Here is a 21,097-nt window from a genome sequence, read left to right on the forward strand (position 1 = left end):
AACCGGATTAAGACTGTCCAAACATCTCCAAACATAAGGCAGCTTTCAGAATGGAGAATAAACCTTTAAAAAGTGTCTTTAAGAACTATATTAATAAATACTACAATCAGATCTCTGCTGTGTGATATGAAATATGTCCTTGTGAATAATCATGTAACTGCTCAGTTTGTTAGAACTTTTTGCATCTTTTAAAGGGGACCTATCATGCAAAATACACTTTTGTACGTCTTTTATACATGAATAATATGTGTCCCCGGTGTTCCAGGGAACTCATCAAGTGTCATAAAACACAGCCCTCTCTATTTTCCTCCATACCCAAATCTCTTAAAAAGGGGCAGCGGATCTGATACAGACTGATACAGATTTGAAATATCTCTGACGTCAGAAACGAGGAGCTCCAACTCTCCACATATCAGGAGGAGACAGCCACGGCCATTGCCGTTCGAAAACGCTGGAGACGCTGTAGTACATATGCCAGGCATGTAGGTGGCGCTGTAGTCTGCCACAAAAGCAGCGAAGAAGACTTCTCAGATTCAGCCCTTGCAAAAACAGGGCTAAAAAAGAGCAAATAGAGCGAAATGAGGCATGGCTAAAATGCATGATCCTTTTGGTATTTTGAAGAAAAAAACTTCGCAGGCATGTTTTATATAGGTATGGCCCTACAATATATTATTCAAATATAGCATGATAGGTCCACTTTAAACTTTTTTTAAAGTTTTTTTTTGCTTCGGCTTCATAAATCCTTATAGGCAAAAAAGGCACAAAAATACACCAACTGTAAGCTATACCTTCCAGCACCAAACAGCAGACAGACTAAATGAAGATAACATCAAACAAAGACAGAGATAAGCTACTGCCAAACAAAGACAAACTTAAGATGAATCAAAACAAAGACAAACTTTAGCTAATGCCAAACAAAGACAAACTTTAGCTAATGCCAAACAAAGACAAACTTTAGCTAATGCCAAACAAAGACAAACTTTAGCTAATGCCAAACAAAGACAAACGTTAGCTAATGGCAAACAAAGACAAACCTAAGATAAATCAAAACTATGACACACTCAAGCTGACGCAAAAGAAGAACGCCAAATGATGCCTTTAAGAGGTGTTAAACAGAGTTAAAAAGGGACAGTAAATATTGGACTGTCATTCTTAAAGTGGCCTGAAATACAAATATGTTAATTTTGTCTAAAAATAGGCAAAGGTTTGCTATTTTTATGAGCCATAATAACTGGGTATTGAGATTATGGCAGTGTATCTGTCAGCTTGTGTTGATGTTTTGCTAATATAAACCTCTTTGAACTCTCACCCTGAGGGCATAATTTGGCTGTAATGTAAATCACTACAAAGTGTGGCATATCATCCATTGGTAGGAAGAACTGACAGCCCTGCTTTGTTATGAACTTTACATATAGGCTGACTAACAGAGGAAGAGAGAAAGAAAAGGAGCACTGCCACAGAGCAGACAGATACAGCAATAAAGGGATTCAAATGGACTGCAACAGACTTATGCAGCAAAAGAGAAATGCATTACAAATGTCTTTTTTTTTAATTCTAAGTGAGGGGAAGATTGTGCATGTGAACCGTTTGTGTGCGTCAGGAAAAAGAGAGAGTTACAGAGGAGGCAGCGGAGAGAGATGGAGGCACAAGGTGGTGTGGCCAGAAAGGCAGCCAAGACAAGACACTTCAGTCCTTGTAAATCACTGAAGAGACATCTATTACTTAATGGCTGGCTCAGTGGTAGCCTGGGATCACTTCCACAAAAAGGAAACAGTGGTTTGGCTCATGCCGGTTGAAAAAAAGCTTTTATTTTATAAAAAATAAATATATATTCCAGAAGATGTGGGGATCTTTTTATGACCAAACAAAATAAGTGCATATTATGAATCCAGTGAGAGCCATTTATCCATACAAATACTATCCAATACAATACTATTCAACACCATGACACAACTCACACAAAATACCAAGTTTTGAAAAAATATGTTGTAATAGAAAGCCAATGTCAAGCGTAACAGTCCGGTTTATGTATCAGAACTAATAAATCCTTTAAAAACCCACAAGCATTAGTAAAAAGAAAAAAGAACAGGCATAAAACGCAACCTTGTTCAACTGTGTGCATTTGCGGATATAGTGAAAAATAAATATTGTTCATTTGACATTTCTATATTTCGAAGCCTTGACCCAACACCATTTCCCATAGGGCAAAGACTACCCTGGGTTTTAACGTCACAGGTGTGACAGCCGGAAGTTAGTTAAGTGGCAAGAGATGAGAATGGACAGGGAGGACATTCAAAGTCAGGGTAGTTTCAACACTACATGATCATACAACATTTTGTATAACTGTTTTGAACGACTATACCTGAAAGAAAGTGAGAAAGGCAGATCAATTGATTTGTGGTGTCTTGTAGGATTGCCAGATCTGAAAACACCTAAAACACGCTACTGACTGCTTTTTGGATATATTTGTCCTTCATAAGCAATGACATTGGTGGAAACAATAAATAAATAAAGTACCTTCAAACCTGCATCACATACTTGAGGCAGGTGTCTCTCCTTTATTTGGGCAACAAGCATGAACTGACTATCTACAGCAGCCAAAATGTCAAATCAGCAGCCGCTGGTACAATATGTTAATTGTCTAGAAAGGCTTCTGCTTGGATGTCCTTGTCTTTCAGTCTGATTGTTTTTTGTAGCTAAAGGAAACTTTACCGTGTTTCCATAACAATGTTGCTAACAGGGACCATTGATCCGAGGCCAAACACACAGCAGGAAGAGGGTACATGAGGAACAGACAGTTAAGTAGACCAAACAACATTAAAACAAGATGGGACAGACTGGGCATGTGGAACAAAGACACTGGTATAGGCTACACATTTTGTGTGTAGGCAAAGCATAGATAATGTTCTGTTTTCAAAACACCTGGAGATGATGAAGGATACTCACACGCAAACCAATATTTGTCCTCTAAAGCCCAGCAAAATATGGGCTTGGCTTGCCGCCTCTGTTTCAGCTAAAACAACAGGCAGTGATGTAAAAGGAAATAATTTATATCACAAACATCTAATGCATTTTCCATAATTTTGCCCAGACTTTTTCAGACAGTAAACACAATGACAGACAACAAGACTCCACTGTGTATACATGCATTTTTTAGAGTTAGATTTCATTGGGATGGGGCAATGGGTTTGTTTCAGGATATGCAAGCATTTTCTTATAAGGTTTTGAATAAGTCTAAATATAGCAAAAGTATTTTGTGGGGTTAGGTCTACAATCAAATACCATTTTGCCAACTCAATAAATAATAATAACAAAGAAACACATTTTCAAAGGACACTCCTTTAAAATATTTCACATCCAATGTTCAGAGAAACTTGAGTTAGTATGTGCTTGTGTATATTTAAATGATTTAAAGATTCCATTGAAGGACAAGAAATAATCATATTGAGTTATAGCCCAGCTCTCAATAAGATTAAACCGTTGCTCCACATTTTAATTGAAAGTCTGTCACTTTAATCCAATTAATATGTGTCCAAATGTTTGTAGTGAATTCATTCAAACCGAATGGTGCTACCTCCCTCTGTCACACAACCCCATGTGTTCCATAATTAATTTTCCATGACGCTGAACCAATTTGTGGCTTCATCAAATTAAACAGGGCATCAAAGCCTCTTAGTCTTTGTTTTGGATTTACACAAATTATCATTGCTAAAGGGACGAGTCATATTCCTCAGATCTTTTTAGGGCAAGATACTGATGTACATAAAAACCTCCTTTTAGAAGACCTTTAGCCAAACCGTTTTATTAATACAGTTGGATTTATTGCTCTAAACTTCCGAGCAGCACTTAATCAAAACCCACAACACAAGTCCCTTTTCAGCGATACAGACCAACATTCAAGGGTAGAAATGCTCTCCACATATTATGTATTTGAGGCCAAATTTCTTTTTGGCACCACCTCTGCTTTCAACAAATGACTTCCTCCCAGCTGTCAACGTTGTCAGAACAGCTGTAACTCTTTTTTTTTCCATCTCCATTTTTACGCCGCTCCATTCCGTCCTTCGTCCCCTCCTCCTATTTTCTTTCCTTCCCAGTGAAGGAAGAGTGAAGGTAAACAAACAGAGAGGGGAACTTGACGTTCAGCCTCAGCACACAGTTCAGCCCTCTGGCCTGGTTCCCGCTTCCCTGACGTCATCCATCTGCAAACATACTGCAAAAGTGCTTTTCACACACACCCATGACTAGGGTCAATCCCAGAGGCAGATATATTAAATGTATGCACAATCACAGCCACAAGGTTAAAACTAATTGATCTAGCAAACATACATACACGTTAGGTATGCATGTAAGTTGGTCAGAAAACACACTGCCCAACGTAAATCATTTTATAATGGTATTCAATGCCATTATGGTGACTCAAAATGATTCAACTGACATTAAAGTAGACCATAAAAGTGAGGTTTTTTTATGATTTATGTGATTATATATGATACATATATGATAAAGACCAGCAAATTAATACTGCAAATGTTTTTGATTAAACGTTTTTACTCCTTGGGTTAACTGCATTATGGATTGATAAGAATTTTGTCAAGCACAACCCTATGGAAGCCCAGATGGACTGCCAAGTGCGATCAACTTCACGGCAACAGAATTCAAAAGGTCCTCTTTTAGGGCCTCCCGAGTAAAGCTTTCCGAAGTATGCACCACAGTCTAGTTTAGCCTCCCAATGACGTCAAAGCCCTATTAAGGCCAAATTACTGCAGCAGCAATGCCTCGCTTGCCCCCTTTATTTCAAGGAAATCACCCAGCTTTTTCCAAAATATCTGCACCGTTGATTCCAGGCCTGTGTGTATGTGTGTGTGTGTGTGTGTGTGTGTGTGTGTGTGTGTGTGTGAGTTCAGTCTGTCTGCAACTGAAATGCATCATGAAGGCTGCACTGATGAGACTCATGGGACTCACACAACGGCTGGACCAAAGTTTTGAAGTGAACAATGAGCATTATGAAATGTGTTGTTCATAAACGCTGGAACCAAAACTAAAAGCATGCTTAAGGGTAATTGGCTTAGAAATATTTCCTTGAAAATAAACAGAAACAAAAATAGCTGGAGAAAGGTGGTTGAGAGAAGCTTGACTCTCCTTTAAAGAAAAACATATTTTATTCATAGGCCAGATTTGAGTACATTCTGTTATACACTAATACATGATAATCACAACAGTGTAATGGGTGGTGTAAGGTAGAGGGTTCCTATGGGTCAGCTGGCTACAACTAGTGTATGTCATGTGCAGCCCGTGTTACACTGTCACATGATTTCACCATCACTACCAGGTCTGTGCAATGTCTACCGAATTGGCACGTCGGCAATGGACGATGGCTAACCCTAATTACAACAATTCACAAGTCTGATCTAAAGCTGCCATAGCTTCCTTATAGGCGCTTGGCCGTGTGAAAAACAGCCTATATTGAAAGCATGTTGTCTGTGAACACGAACACAGACAGATTCTACTGATATGGGAAATGTTCCGATTTCAGCAAAGTATTACTATCATTGCAAACAAAATAATGAGTCACATAGTGGGACAAAAAAGACCCATTAACTTGTTAAAAAATACATTCAGAATGTACGAAAAGTTCATTAGTAGAAGGTATTTTATTTTAGCACTTTTATGGATCAAAGGTATTGGCTTAAATAGTCATTGTGATTTTGGAGACGCAGTTAAACACAAAAAACTCATTGTCTGATGAAACAAACATGGATTTGAATGTAATGCTTTTAGATTAACGTACTGCCTAGAACCTGCTTTGTGATTATTGCCCCTAGTATCTGAATTAATAGATAAGAACATATTTATTCTGGTTCCACCAGACATTATTTTCCTTGTGTCTTATATTTATATATATATATACACACACACACACACACACACACACACACACACACACACACACACACACACACACACACACACACACACACACACACACACACACACACACACACACACACACACACACCGAGTAGGAACATCAATCCATACTCTTGTTTTTCAGGAAAGGGTTAAGAACGTGACCGACAAACTTACATTACAGTCATGTGAGGGGCAATAATTCTGTCCTGACACTGTTCCCCTCTCTCTCACAAACAAACACACACACACTCTCTATCACTCTGCTGTCAGCGGCCGAGTCTCACTGAACATCCACCTTCACTGTGAAGCCATTAAGATAAGACGTGGAGTTTAATAGCTTCATTTCAGCCAGCAATCAGTGATTTGATGATCTCTGTGTTCCTTTATCACAATTCCCTTGTGTAAAAGTGACTAAATATTGATCCCACAACTTTCTTCGGGCTTGTATAGCACCACTTTCCCTTCAAAAATGTGTTCCTAAAAAAAAAAAATCAACATACTGGGAACTGAGACAAATTGTTTTTAATTTCAGGCTGTCACCAGCACAGTTCTGAATCCGGGCAATTGGCCTCAAATGGCCGTCATGGGGGGTTTTAAGTAATTATTTTCTCTGATAGATAGATCTACCCAAAAAAAAAGGTATCTATCTTTAGCAGCCACAGGATGAATCTCACCAAATGTTAAACGTGCATTCCATGAAGTCATCATGTCAAGTCAATATGAAAGCTAAGAAACACATGACAATAGAAACTGAAAAGATAAGCCATTTAGGGATTTAAGAAAAACAATGTTTCATTGCGTCTCAGTAAGAATCTTGTGAAAAATATTACCTTATGTACGTTTTAATATACACAGCTAGAGTAGCTGAAGTAGTTGAGTTAAAAGGTTACTTTATAATGTCTACATTTTAAATTTGACTGGCATGGCTGTATGTGGAAATGTCGATCTCTGTCTGTCCACCGCATTGGTCCATATTTTAAACAGCTATTGGCTTCATTGGCATGAAATTTAGCAGATACATTTATAAAGCCTAGACCATTTATCAAGCTGGTTTGTAGACCCACGCGACAAATCCTGATGACTTTTGTGGCATCCGATTTCTCCTCTAGTGCCAACATGAGGTGGATATTTGTGTTAAGGAGTAAAATATGTCGTTAAAGATGTGTGGAAGTGTTGTGAAATTTGAAACCGTTATCTATGTTCCCTCAAAATTAGGATAACTATTCTGTTTCCCATTAACCTGAGCATGCTAACAAACTAATCTGAGCTGCTGGATGCGGTAAACAATGTACCTGCTCGACATCAGCTCGTTAGCATTGTGATTTATTGAATGTCAGAATGCATTTGCTTTGTTTTTAAATCTAATGTCAATAAATAGGCCCCAGAAATTCAACTTTGAGCAAAATGTGTCTACCTCTAAGCAACAGAATCAGAATTGTGTTAATCTGGATTATCAGCACAGTTTATTTACCTTTATGTTATTGTATCTAAACACACACAGCTAGGAAGGAAATGCTCAGTGCTAAATCCCGGGTTTGGGGGAAGGTGAGATTCCATCATCTGCCTCGTTATTTGACAGTTATCCTAGGGATGGTCCGACACTATAATCACTATAATCCACCATCTATGTGGGTAATGGTAGGGATAGATGGTAATGGTTACCATAGAAACCAGTGATGATAATGAAGTGTGTCAGCATATAGCTATCTATAGACGGTCTAATTTGTGTGTATGGGTGTGTGGGTGTGTGGGCTGAGCTGATAGTCCTTCTAAAGATGCATTACACCTGTGTGTGGGCGGAAGGCATAGCAGAACAGCACGATGACCAATGTGCATGAGTGTATTCTTATCCCGAGTGTAAAAGTATCTTCCGCAACTCACAGAGGAAGCAGAGTGTTCGAAACAATCTAAAAAAGACTGTAAAAAGTATGTAAAATGATACATTATCAGGGCTTGACATTATAAATGGCCCGCTGGCCCGGAAGCACTATTTAGACACCCCGGGCCAGCATAACGTACTTTCCACTTGCCCGCTCGGGCCGCGTCTATCGTTTTTCCAACCCAGTTTAGATCCCACTTCCGTATTACGCAAGCATCGACGCGGCGTTACGTCACAGCATCAACCTGGCGTTACATCCCTATGGTTACATCACTGCCTCACTGCCTCACACCCGCAAAATCGAGCGAAATACCTACCTTTTAAACGCCGCATAATATACAATATACAATATAATAGTGCTTTTTTGTCAATATGACTGACGACCACACTTACTGAGGTAATGTTAATTCATCATTTAATACCTCCTGCAGTTGATGCAAACAGGTAAGTGGATCATGCAGTCAATTTGGGATTGTATCCTGGGACTTCAGCATTCAGCAGTCCCCTGTTCCTACCTCACCCCTCCCACTGTCCCAGCCTTCACTTGGTGAGACATATACACCAATTAAAAGGCATGATTATTACACAGTCAACCCTTATTCAGAGTGCCTAATAAATGTATATATTTTTTTACAGTGCAGATTTTGGCGTTTTTGGGACCATCGCACATGTGTGTAAGTAACAAGTATGCTGTATAATCTGCAACAACTGTCAGGTGGTGTTATTGATTATCTTTGCAAAAGAGCCCCCACCAATATTGATTTTGAAAAATATCTTTTAATTGAAATATGGGTGCAAAAACAAAAGGGTAGAATTGATCATACCATATTATGTTATTATTGCAACTGTTTTTATTATATTGTATTGTTTTGTTTATATATATGTATATATATATATATATGTGTGTACAAATGAATTACTATAAAGTGTATATATGTGAGTGTGTGTATAAATGAATGAATACATCTGTGTGTATAAATGAATAAATACATGTGTGAGTACATATAAGTGTGTTTATATATATATTATTATAAATGAATAAATGTGTGTATATATATAAAATAGTATCATTAAATAATGCTGTCAGATAAATGAAGTACACAGTAATAGACATATAAGTGTGTGTTTATATATATGCCTATATATATATGTTTATAAATGAATAAATGTGTGTATATATATATATATAAAATAATGCTGTCAGATAAATGAAGTACACAGTAATAGTCAAAGTTATATTAAATATTCTGCACTTACACCAGCTGATAAGATATTTAAAACGTCTTTTGTTTGTCCTAAAAACGACATTTGAGGATACACACAGGCTATTCTGATAAGATATTTAAAACGTCTTTTGTTTGTCCTGAAAACAGAATTTGAGGATACACACAGGCTATTTATAGATGATAAAACACCAGTAATACAATCTCAGGACTCTTCGATATGGATTTGGTTAAAGGATCGTTTACTTTCAGTCAACAAATCCTTTGGAAAGACAAAAAACTACTATTCAATATCCTGCTTTACCGCGACCGCCGAAGATGAAGTCTATGACGCTATCGCGTAGAGCTACGTCGATCCTTGCGTAATGCGGAAGTGGGCGTGGTTAAATCTAAACTGGGTTGGGAAAAACGATAGACACGCCCCGGAAACACTTTTTCCCATTGACTTACATGGGGAAAGAGTGGTCTGTAAATCGTTGGATAATTTTTTTTAAACTAAATAAACTACCCAGTATGAACACTTGTATAGCCCTTATTAAAAACATTCGTTCCTCAAGTTGTAAAAATGTGCTAATAGCGTTATTCTGAGAGTTATTTCCCTCTGCATTATGAACGTGCATCTAACCCACGGGACCGAACACATATGGTACCCCGAACACATATGGTACCGACACCGGCACGTTCATGTGATGTGACGTGTTCAGCGCTACATGAGTTTTACCTTTACCCATGGATGCACAATAAGAACGGATATCGCCTTACTGCCAGCCCACGGAGCTGTAATAATGGATATATTGAACAAGTTTGCTGTAATTCATCATTTGTAAAATATTATACTACATGGGCTTTATGATGTAAATCTTGTATTAAATAAAGTTAATATTACCAACGTAGATTAACGTCCCTGTAGCTTCTTATTGTACTTGCAATATACCATTAAAGGAGTTGAACGTTGCTGTTTGCTATTACTATAATACCACGCATGGATAAGCCAGTTTACAACCTTTGCATGTGGGCACAACACGTTTTGACCCAGATTAATTAGCTATACAATATGATATCGCCCGAGGGAGTCCACACACACACACACACACACACACACACACACACACACACATACACACACACACACACACACACACACACTCTTACTNGGAGATTATCCGGCTGAACAAAACGTGCATTTTTCAAACAGGTTTGTTTTCCACAGACCTTATTTCCAGCTATTTTCCAAAACCCTGTGGAGAAATCCCATTGCATTTTGTCGAGGGCACCAGCAGCTTACTTGCTGGTTTTAGGACGCGTCACTGGCTGCACCTCTCAATATGATGCCAATATAAACAAGGTCTTCTGTCGGCTCTGTACATCAATGCCGACCTATGCGGGAAATGTCCCAGCAGTTTAGGATAATGAAGGTTGTAATCTAATCTATTACATAGCCATTATATTTCTAACTCCTAATGACAGAAAGTGCATTATACAAATAATAATACTCATAATAATAGCAGACATTTTTTAACAATGACCACAATATCATTATTTTAATAAACCAAATATGAACAATTGAGGAAAGTTAGGAAGAACTGATGATTCAAATGTTGTAGTACAAGTAGTAATGTAGTTAGTTCATAAATTACTAATGCAACAAATGTGTTAATTTTTTTCATTATAAGTCGATTTTTTTTGGATGGATGCTCGGCCATTGGTTACAATGGTGGGGCCAGTGATAATACAATGCCACCGGCCCGGAGGGCACAATAGTACAATGTATTTTGTGCAAGTATTGACAAACCTAACAACTTAAGCCTTTCAGTTATTAAAAGAGCTTTTTAAAACAAACACACAAAACCTGCATATGAACATTATCTCTATTTTAAAGCTTTTGGAATTACAGTGCAGCCCAGTAACATCTTTCTTAACGCTAATATTAAAAAGCTGCTTAAAAAAACACTGGCAGCATTAAATCATAGATGACTTCCATTTCAACACTTCCCACCTTTTTTATATTTCATGTGACCACTAAAGTATATCAGCCTTTCTACATCTTACATTTTCTTTCCTGCTTGCATGTATTTTACAGAAAGTAACTTCTGCCAAACTTCCATCACAAGCTCCATCCGTCTGCACTTATCCCTTCTTGGTAAATCTTTCATTTGAATGTCTACAGACTTATTCAGAAAAGAAGGGAGAAAAAGCCACCAATGTCCCAGCTCTCCCTCCTTTTCTGCTGCACTTGTACCCTTTTTGAGATTCTCTGTAGAGTTAAAGGAGTGACTAGCATTTACGCCAGACGGACCAGTTGTCAAAAAACAACAGCGCTGTGCCTTCTAACATGTACGCATACACAAAACACACTCCACGCAACGGAAACCACAGAGTATGAGGGGAATACCAGAACATGAAATTAAATTTGAGTCCAGAAATAAAGGCAACAGTGAACAATGAGTCAGGGCAAATACATGGCTGGCCTCTGATAGTGTAAAAAAACGAATAGAAGGCAACTTTAAAGTCATTTTCAGGCTCAAGAGATACATTTGGTGAATGAATGGAGACATTGTCATTTTAAATCCTACTTTTAGCACAATGATTTGTTTATTTCGAACTTGTGATAATGTTTCTTCTGAGCCTGTACCAAAGAGGTTCGCATTCAGGGCTGACCAGAGGTTAACAGTACAATTGCTTTTGTCAGGGATCTGTTCAATAATTCAGGGATTGTGTAAATATGGTTGTGGTGGGACAAATGTACAGTCAAATATCCAGTTTGACCTGAGGGTGGTACACAACTGTATAGTACTTTAGTGGGCAAAGCTATGCATGTTCAAATTAGATCAACCTATAATCTTTCATTTTTGTAAAGTACCTTGAATTGCCTTGTGTTGAAAGGTGCTATATAAATAAACTTGCCTTGCCTAAGCATTATGTTTTCAGGCTCAGCTGTAGCCTAGATAGGTTAAACTTTGCTACTACTAGCATTTTAACATCCAAGTCAAGAATTTACCTATAATTGACACGCTAACATGTAATTGGATTAAGCTAGAATGCTGCGGGGCAGAAGTGATTGTTCAAGCAACACATTAGTCGGTTCAAAGAAAAATAATACCAGAATTTGCTTGTCTCTAGCTTTGCTAAGGTGAACTGTTTCAAAATTTGCGTCATATGCAGGCAATGCCTATGTTACACTGTAATGGAAATGTTCTCTATTTTCTAACATTAGCCAAGAAAGTAACGAGCATTCTTGATTTTTGAAAATAACCTTAAATTCAATAGTGAAATCACAATAAAATCTTACCAACTTGTCCGACACAGACTCAGACATTGCCAAAAAGTACTTTGAGCAGAGCAGAAATGTGCTTTTATAACACCCATTATCAACATGCTTTAAAGTTTACTCTCAAACAGGTCTTCTGTTATAGCGCTATTATACTACATATAATACCCATGACTGTTTTCCCCCCCAGTTCTCCACAGTGTATGAAAAATGTCAAACATGAGAATCATTTCACTACTAATATTTGTATGCAGTATGACTTATAGGAGCCCAAGTACCATCTTGATGCCATTCACTGACTTTCCACGCGTCACAACTAAAGGTGAAAACACACTTCCAGGCAAAGAATAAACTGCTTCATGTTTCCTGTCAGAGCTGCTCAACCAAAGCCTGTAAAATCTCTTCTGATAAACAACAAAGAAAAGTGTGCTCGTCCACTTGTAGTAGGTGCTTGGCTCAGTGCGGCAAATGAATGTCTGAATGTCAAGTGCTATAAAGAGGCTGTGAAGCTTCATCTCTCACATAATTCCATTAACTCACACTCATGTTCTGCCTCTCAGGCTTTTACCATATTTGTACATATTTGGGTGACATCCATTTTATACAAAAGGTCCATTTTCAATTAAACTAAAGACTAGATATAAGACAAAATCCTTTAGATGTTCTTGTACAACAAGTGAAAGCAAAACATTCCATTAAGAATCATGCAGCCATTCCTAAGAAACAGTGTAAGAATGCAAACACGCAACAGTAAATCATTTCAGTGAAGATGTCTACATTGAAAACAGCACGAAAAGAAGTAGCTTTAAGAACTAGCTGCTTTGTCTCTATTTTCAGCCACATACGTATTTAGCAGCCGCCTTCAGACTGTGGCAGCTAGAAAACTGCTTTTATTCCTCCTGTGATTTGCTGTTGCAGCGGAGAGATGGTTGAAGAAATACTCTTTTCGTTCTAGTGACACAAGGCAGTTGCATCCTTGAATAATTAACTAGAAATACATGTTGCTATTTTCCATAGTGGATAAACCAGGGTAGTTATTAAGTTATTAATTATTATGATAAGACAGTTACAGCAGATTGGCGTTTTATTAAGGAAACTCACTTACAAAGTCAGACACTGCCAGCTAAAGCTTTATGGTTATTTTCCAAAAGTAAAAATCAAGCTTTTACTCTCTTTTAGTATAATATGTAACAGATTTACTCTTCACCAGCATCCTGAGCATCTCATGGCCGGAGCGGTGGATGGTGTTGTTAAGATGGAGGTTGTTGAACCCCCATTAGAGACAATGAAGATGTTTTCTGTATGGTGTATGTATGCATTTTACTTTCAAATAATAGAAGCAAGCACGCTTCTACTCAAAGTGCATTCAAGAGAGAGAGACACATTTAAAATGGATAAATCAATCTCTTCTCCTGAAAGGCGTGACGGTCTCATGTAACTCTCTTTTTATAAAACAGCCTTTGAGTCAGTGAACGCACACACACACACACACACACACACACACACACACACACACACACACACACACACACACACACACACACACACACACACACATCCATCTAGGAAATGAGAATAGGCCTCATTCGAGGATAATGGTCCATCACAACCCATGATGGAGTAAATGGAAGTAAATGGGATGTTGATTGAATCACAGCATTGTCATGTATACCAGATGGCAAAAAAAGGCCTTGCACTTTTACATGACACCAAAGCAATAAACGGCTTTTACAGAACCCATTTTGTAAACAAACCCTGGAGTAGATGGGAGGAGTCTATACATAAAAATAGAAAGCTTGGTACTGAATAGATGGGATAGAAGGGTTTGTGAATAATACTATAAACAGGTACAAGAGAATTTCCCTACTAGGTAGGTAAAGTCTCACTTTACACAACTTTATATCATATTTCATTACATCATGTATTCTAAATGCAGGAACACCCAGTCCTTCTAGGAAAGTGGCCTCTTTAATTACCTTGCCTGAAAGAAACTGTTTAATTTGTCTAGAGAGACTCCTCACTGAACTATAGCACATTTGTTCTCACTGCTTTTCAGCTTTCCCAGCCTGTAGATATTAATTGAACTGCTGGCGTCATGGAAACATGCTCTGAGATTTGACAAAGGCAACCAATTTTGTCGAAGAGCTCTTAATAAAAAGGACTAACAAACAATTTGTTCTATAGCATGAATGAAGTATAGACACTTCTGCCAACACTGAAGAAAAAAAAGATGTGACTCAAATAACAAACTGTTTTATCCATTTAAGCCATGGAGGGTAGTGTTGCTTGAAATGGTTTAAATTCTCAAAGTCATGCTTGACGGCTGAAGCGATATCTGTCCAACAAGAACACTTCCTTTTACATCTATGACATATAATCCTTCGTGACAGAAAACACAAATATGACACAGCAGTTCTAATCCTTACAATACTTTATAGGTCCATTCTCTGTGGTGTATGTGTTTTCACCTGTCTCCCAGTATACTGTGTGATTCCAAATGAGGCTTAGGTAATGTGTACAAACTCTAAGAGTGTTTGGTGTGGGGCACAATACATTGTAAGATATGAATTCTCTTGAGATGCCTTGGCCTTTAAAAATGCCAGCGTGAGCCTGCAACCCAGGTGTCCTTCCAGCCTAAATCCGGCCATTCATTTGAGCCGCCTGCCCCCACATCCTGCCATTTATACAGCCATCCATCCCAAAGTCAATCCATCCCTTCAGCCTGCCAACAGAACAAGCAACTTCCCTTGGTTAAACAGGCAAAGCCGAAACAAATGTCTTTCTTTAATTCTTAGATTGAACCAACTATTCAAGGTCTGCTGAATAAACCCACATGGGATCAAGTAATTATGTGATGACTAATCAGGGTTTGTAAACAATTGTAAATTATTTTGTACGTTTGACAGCCAATGTTCCCCAACACGTTTCTCAGATCAGTTACTGCCAGAGCTAACACCCAGTCAAACATCCGTACGGCAAAAAGTAGGACAGTCTATTAAATACTTCAAAGATTGAAAACACATGGATGTTCAGTTAACTTAGCTTTCAACGAGAATCTTATTATTGGCTTTCACTGAATGTCATTATGCTCTGAGTGATATGGTTAATGGAATAAAAAATTAGTGTGGCCTTCTTCAAGAAGACCTGCTTTATTTTAGTTTTTTCCCTGTGAAAACCTCATTCAGTTGATAACCTCCGAGTGCTAGCGCGATTCAAAGCGTTCTCCTGTGCTCTTTTCACTGCACTGACCAAGCTGTTAATCTGAAGTCAAAGTTGAAATAAAAACTTCAGATGTATCAACCAAGGCCATGTTAAAGGTGAATACAGGTTTTGAAAGCGGGCATGCTGTATAGTAGATGACACAGTGACTCAGGTCAGCCGCAGCTTGGGCGATGTCAGCTGATTTTTTTGAGCTGGAAAAGCTGCATGTCAGCCAAAGAAAGGGAGGTGCAACTGTGCAAGTGAGAGCTACTGCAGCAGAGAAAGACATAATGGTCAGAGGACACAGAGAACGGGGAGAAGAAACACATCTATCTGTGTCTCCCATAATGCATCACCTCTCTATCCCTCCCAGGGAGAATATAGGGACAGTGGTTGCTGAATGAGCTGCTTACACGAGAAGAACGGACCAGATTTTTCCCAAATGGACTGAAAGAGGGAATACATTATTCCTTTGCTAAATGGTTCTGGTCAGTGTTAAAACTAATCTAAGCTGAGGTAGAACTTTAAAGCAATGAACTGAACTAGACTGATTGAACTTCTTTAAAGTCACAGACTTTATGCACCTGAATTCTTTGATTTGGTTATTGTGAGACATCATGGCCCATCTTATTACCCAATGTTTTCATTGTTCAGTAGTGTTTCCAAGTTCAATTTAAAATCCTATCTAGCCCAGAAGATATATAGCCCACTTTCCATAATTGCAGGGAGAATAGTATTGTTCTTGGTAAAACATTTATACATGCAATCCTTTGGCAACCTCACAACAATCAGCTGATTCAGCAATGTAGGTTGAGTGAAGCCAGAATTGCCTTTACAGAAATAGTCTCAGACTATGTAAACATTCCTATTCACTTTCTAGCCTATGGATAGATGACAAAATCAATAACCCTATTACATACAAAGCTACAGCCATCAGCCAGTTATCTTATTATAGCACAGAGGGAGAAAGCTAGCCTGGTACTTTCTAGGATTCTCTGGCCCTGAGCAGTGACTTCCAAATGTCTCCAATGTTTGCCAGGTTACCTCATGGTATATTCCAGATGACAATAACCCCCAGTAGAAACAGAAATTGTGATTTTCACCATTTTGTGTTTGTGAGGAATAAACAACAAGATATGACATGTTTTATAGATGTTGGTAGGTGGAATTTTTACTCTGTTGAGTCATTACTTTTAAGTTTTTGTTTGAAATATGAATGAAGAACGAGTTAATGGAGGGCAAAGGCAGCAGTAACATGACAGGCACACACCCAGACAGGCATGGGGGATTAAGAGGACAGAGAAAGGAGGCTCACAGAACAGCTCTCCGGTATTGCTTAATGATTTCTTCTGTGTGTATGGAGTTTTTTTAAACTTTTAGAAACAACGGATAGCCAGTCTAACATTTCCAGTCGTAGGGCTGTGATGACGCAACACAGCCGACAGCAGACAGTAATCCCTTCCCAGAGAATATACACAGAGAGACGTGACCTCGCACATCCCCATGACTCCAAATCTAAGCACACAAAACATTGCATATGAGCATGACACTGGGGAATTTCAGGGACGAAAAAATTCCAAGAACTTCCAGCTAAACTATCAGTCCTCCATTCATCCTCTCTGCCATACTTCTGTCTCCATCTCCGGAATCTATCAGCAGTTGTCACCAAGTTGTTTAATCTTAGTTGTCATTCTTATTTCTCTTTTGTCTCTCCCACAGGATGGACAGGACATTTTGACTTTGAGGAGACCAGGGATGACACTCAGCGCAATGTGTGCATCCATGATAAGAAATAAAGGAAACAAAACAAGCTCCTCTATTTGTCTTCCCCTGACCAATAAGGAGGCTTATTTCTACGTGAGGACTGTCAACAAACAATGACGCCCTGTTTCCTGGGTTTGATCCAAATAGGGTGTTATGTGGTAGCAGATAACAGCTAGAATATGATCTTATGCATCCATTTTACTTTTTAAAGGTGACAATGACTATCGTTAATTTAATTTTAAGCAGATTTAACTGTTTTCTAAACCATAAACTAGAACCGTATATCAGGTATTAAAGTTTGGCCTGCATTGTGAAGGAAGAATTTTTTTTTCTGTAGCGATTCAACTGTAAGTGACAGGAAGTTGCATACATCCAGCAAGTGGAAAGAAAAAAATAAAGACAGAAAGATGAACCATGAATTAACTGAAGTTAATCCTTGCATTAACAGACATCAATAGGGTATTCAATGCTGTGTTTTGAATTGTGGTGGTGAGATAACACATTTTTTCAAGTGTGATCACAGATTGAGCCTTTAATTACACTGTGCTTGCTTCTCATGACATCCATCTGTTCACAAGATCAACGGACATGACAAGCAAGCTCTCACTACTCCCCTGGGCTTGAAATAAACACATGGTGAAGGCTCAAGGTTGATTTACTGAACGAAAAACGTATGTGTGAATGCAAACACACACCTGATGCACATACATGAGTCACACACACACATTGCAAAGGTATTTAAGGCGCCAAGCAAGAAGATCTGCATGCGCATTTCTATAATTACACCCGTATATTAGAAGGTGACGTTTCCTTTTTGACCACAGCTTTCTGCATGAGTCAGTGGTGGAACGCCTGTATCACAGCTTGGAGCACAAGTGGCAGCAAGAGGAAAAATTTACTTTAATTTGACAAGAGTTACCTCTGTATGTGCAATCATATTGTTAGCCTTTAACACAAAAGATTGATGCATTTCAGTGATCTCCTTAATTCTACAATACTTTTGAAAAGTCTTACAAAACATATTACATTGAGTTGGTGGACTGAATAGCAAGATATTGAAGTGACGGAAGCTGAAAAGATTAGCAAGAAAGTATTTTATCTTTTTCATCTCAAGCTTTGCTTGCTAAAAATAACTTATTTTTGAAATGCCCTAATTATTTGGTCAAGGAGCTGCTTGTTATATGTGATTCTTCTCTTGAGGTTAACCAATCTAATTGGGGTTTACATCATAGCCTCTGGATTGACTAGATGCCAGTGGTCACAGTGCTCTGCAACCAGACCATTGTTCCACCTGACTACTAGCCCTCAGCTAGAATAAAACCAGACAAGAACCCCCAACGGATCACAACAACATATGGGTGTTGTTAATTTAAAAGACAAGTGCTGTTGTCCTGTATGGCATACATGCAAGGACAAGAAAGCAATCACTTTCGCCCCCACCATTTCCATCTTTCTAATTTTAGACCAGAGTTTTGAGAAAGAATAAACACAAATGCTTAACACAGACAATGGCTCTTTCTTTGTAGCATCAATCAATGCTGCAGAAGTGCAACTGCCAGTATAAAACAACCCTAAATACATTGCGTTAGTCTAATCATGTGCAACCAATAGGGTACCATGAAATAATAATTTACAAGGGAGTTAATGGTGCTGATCAACGAGGTAGGTAGTAATAATAATGATAATCTGCAATTGTATTAGATCTGTCCACTTTAGAATATATTTGTTTTAGATAAAAGTATTTAATAGAGAGCTTGAAGCCCTGGCTGTTATTAGGTCTTTTAAATAAGCTTTAAAAAGGGATGATTTAAGTTATTTTCCGCGTAATCAAACTAAAAGTAGTGATTAGCCCAAGACGTCAATCTGGGGTTAGCGGGCAAGTTTTAAAAGGCACCACACAAACATGTTAGACGGAGTATTGTCAGAGAAAGAGAACGGCAGAACGTGAGGAACTGATACTCAAATTAGTACTTCAAGTTTATCTTGTAGCCTTTTAAATGAAATTCTCAGACATCCTGCCACATGTCTGGGACAGCAAACACAACGGTTTAGCTGTCTGAGTGTTCTGAAAAAAGCAGTCAGGTGAAAAATGACACAAACAAGTTCACATAGACTCACCTCCTCCACAGTGAGGGGCATGCATATCCTGTACTCCTTCAGCAACATCTTCCCCCTCCGCGCGTCTCTTGAATGTATTCACAATGTGTCAAACCAGCCCAGTAAACGTTCCCTCCGACGGGATGTGTGTAATATCTGGAGACGTGTCAGCGCATGTGGGGGGATGATTTGTCCGGGTTAAGAAATGCACCCCGAGTTACGTTTGAGTTCTTTCATCTGAACCAGCGGTCACTCTCTCCGTCAGGGAACGCGAGGGCAGAAATGAGCTCGGTCAGGATCGTCCCCTCCTATCATGCTGATAGTAAAGCAAAGAACAGCACCGGAACACATAGGATCCTGGCCTCCAAAATAAGGGTGTGCAATATATCCCTACGAGGAAATTAAAATACACTGGAGATATCCCTGTTGAATATTCTTTTGATTCTTATATAGTCTAAACATGTATTGCTGGTAACACTGAACACTCAATTAGGCTAGTTTCTATAGATTTAAACAACTGCGTCTACAATCATTAAACTGCATGCCTTGTTTTAGATTTACTTGATGTATTTTAATAATACTTTTATAACAATTTATTCAAACAAAATATGTTTAGCTAATTCTAGCATTATTTCAAGGCCCTCCTTAAAGTTGATAGGAAGCTAAAATGAAGATTGATGAGCTTTATCATGTGCACATGAAATGTCTTTCTTTACTTTGAAAATAAAGTTTAATATTATTATTAAATAATAAAATATTAATCCAGCAGTAGTAGCTATCTATCTATCTTTCTATCGATCTATATATATTTTTCTGTCCATCTATCCATCCATATATCTATCCACTCGCAGGGTCAAGTCATTCTTCAATACGAAAATTATTTTGAAAACGGATTGAACGGATGTGAGTTTGCCTTAGCTGCAAATTGGTCTATTCTGAAAACCGCCACAAATACGAAAAGCATGAAAGTACAACTTGCTGATAAACAAAATAATGTGCTTTTTCAGAGTGAAGTTCCGTGAGACCGTCACCATGGTACAGTAAAGAAGGTTTTGAGTTGGATAATCAACAGACATTCTCTCCCGTCTTCTTCCTCAGTTTCAGTCTGTCAGTCAGAAGAAGGGTAGCGTATTATCCAAGTCCTCTCCCTTGACCACAGGGTTTTACTTAGGGACCATCAATAAATTACTCTTAAAAACACACAAAATCAATGTTATTTTCAATACACCTGGAAATGTGGCTACAAAGTATGCTACCACATCCATGTCATGTGGCAAGTGATTCAAAACATAGGCCTATACCAAATAATATTATTAAGCACATTCAGTAAGACACAACTCTTGGAGTTTAGTATTTCTTCTGTCTTATTTGAATATTATTGGGAACATTTGAAAAAAAGTCTTGAATCTATTAACCCTCCTATTGTCTTCGTTCCCCCCCCTCCCCCCTCCCTAACTTTGGTGTTCATGGTCAAATTTGACAGGTCCTGTTTTAACTGCTTACAGTAACACAAAAGCCATTAATCATCACCACATTTCATTTAACACCCTTTCAAACTGTAAATATTGTATCAGACTACTGGTATACATGAACAACTGCAGTAAATATACAAAGAATAGACACTGAACATGTATTGCGTGTGTCAGGTGTGATCCATGTGGGCACATAAGAGCGGAAAATGTGTCAAAGTGTGTGTGTGTGTGTGTGTGTGTGTGTGTGTGTGTGTGTGTGTGTGTGTGTGTGTGTGTGTGTGTG

The 21,097-nt window shown here is 38.3% G+C and overlaps 1 protein-coding gene across 2 annotated transcripts in view; it reads right to left on the reverse strand.

Moving 5' to 3' along the window:
• Positions 1-19,616, reverse strand: part of LOC104952459 (phosphatidylinositol transfer protein cytoplasmic 1) — a 63,819-nt gene extending 44,203 nt beyond the window's left edge. For both annotated transcript variants that reach the window (XM_010779280.1, XM_010779281.1), the window contains exon 1: positions 19,364-19,616. In XM_010779280.1, the coding sequence (XP_010777582.1) occupies positions 19,364-19,411 (48 nt within the window). In that variant the 5' untranslated portion in view covers positions 19,412-19,616. The remainder of the gene's footprint in view (positions 1-19,363) is intronic.
• Between the last annotated feature and the right edge of the window lie 1,481 nt (positions 19,617-21,097).

Source organism: Notothenia coriiceps, unplaced genomic scaffold (genome assembly GCF_000735185.1).
Source record: "Notothenia coriiceps isolate Sejong01 unplaced genomic scaffold, NC01 NC01_scaffold00020078, whole genome shotgun sequence".
Taxonomy (NCBI): Eukaryota; Metazoa; Chordata; class Actinopteri; order Perciformes; family Nototheniidae; genus Notothenia; species Notothenia coriiceps.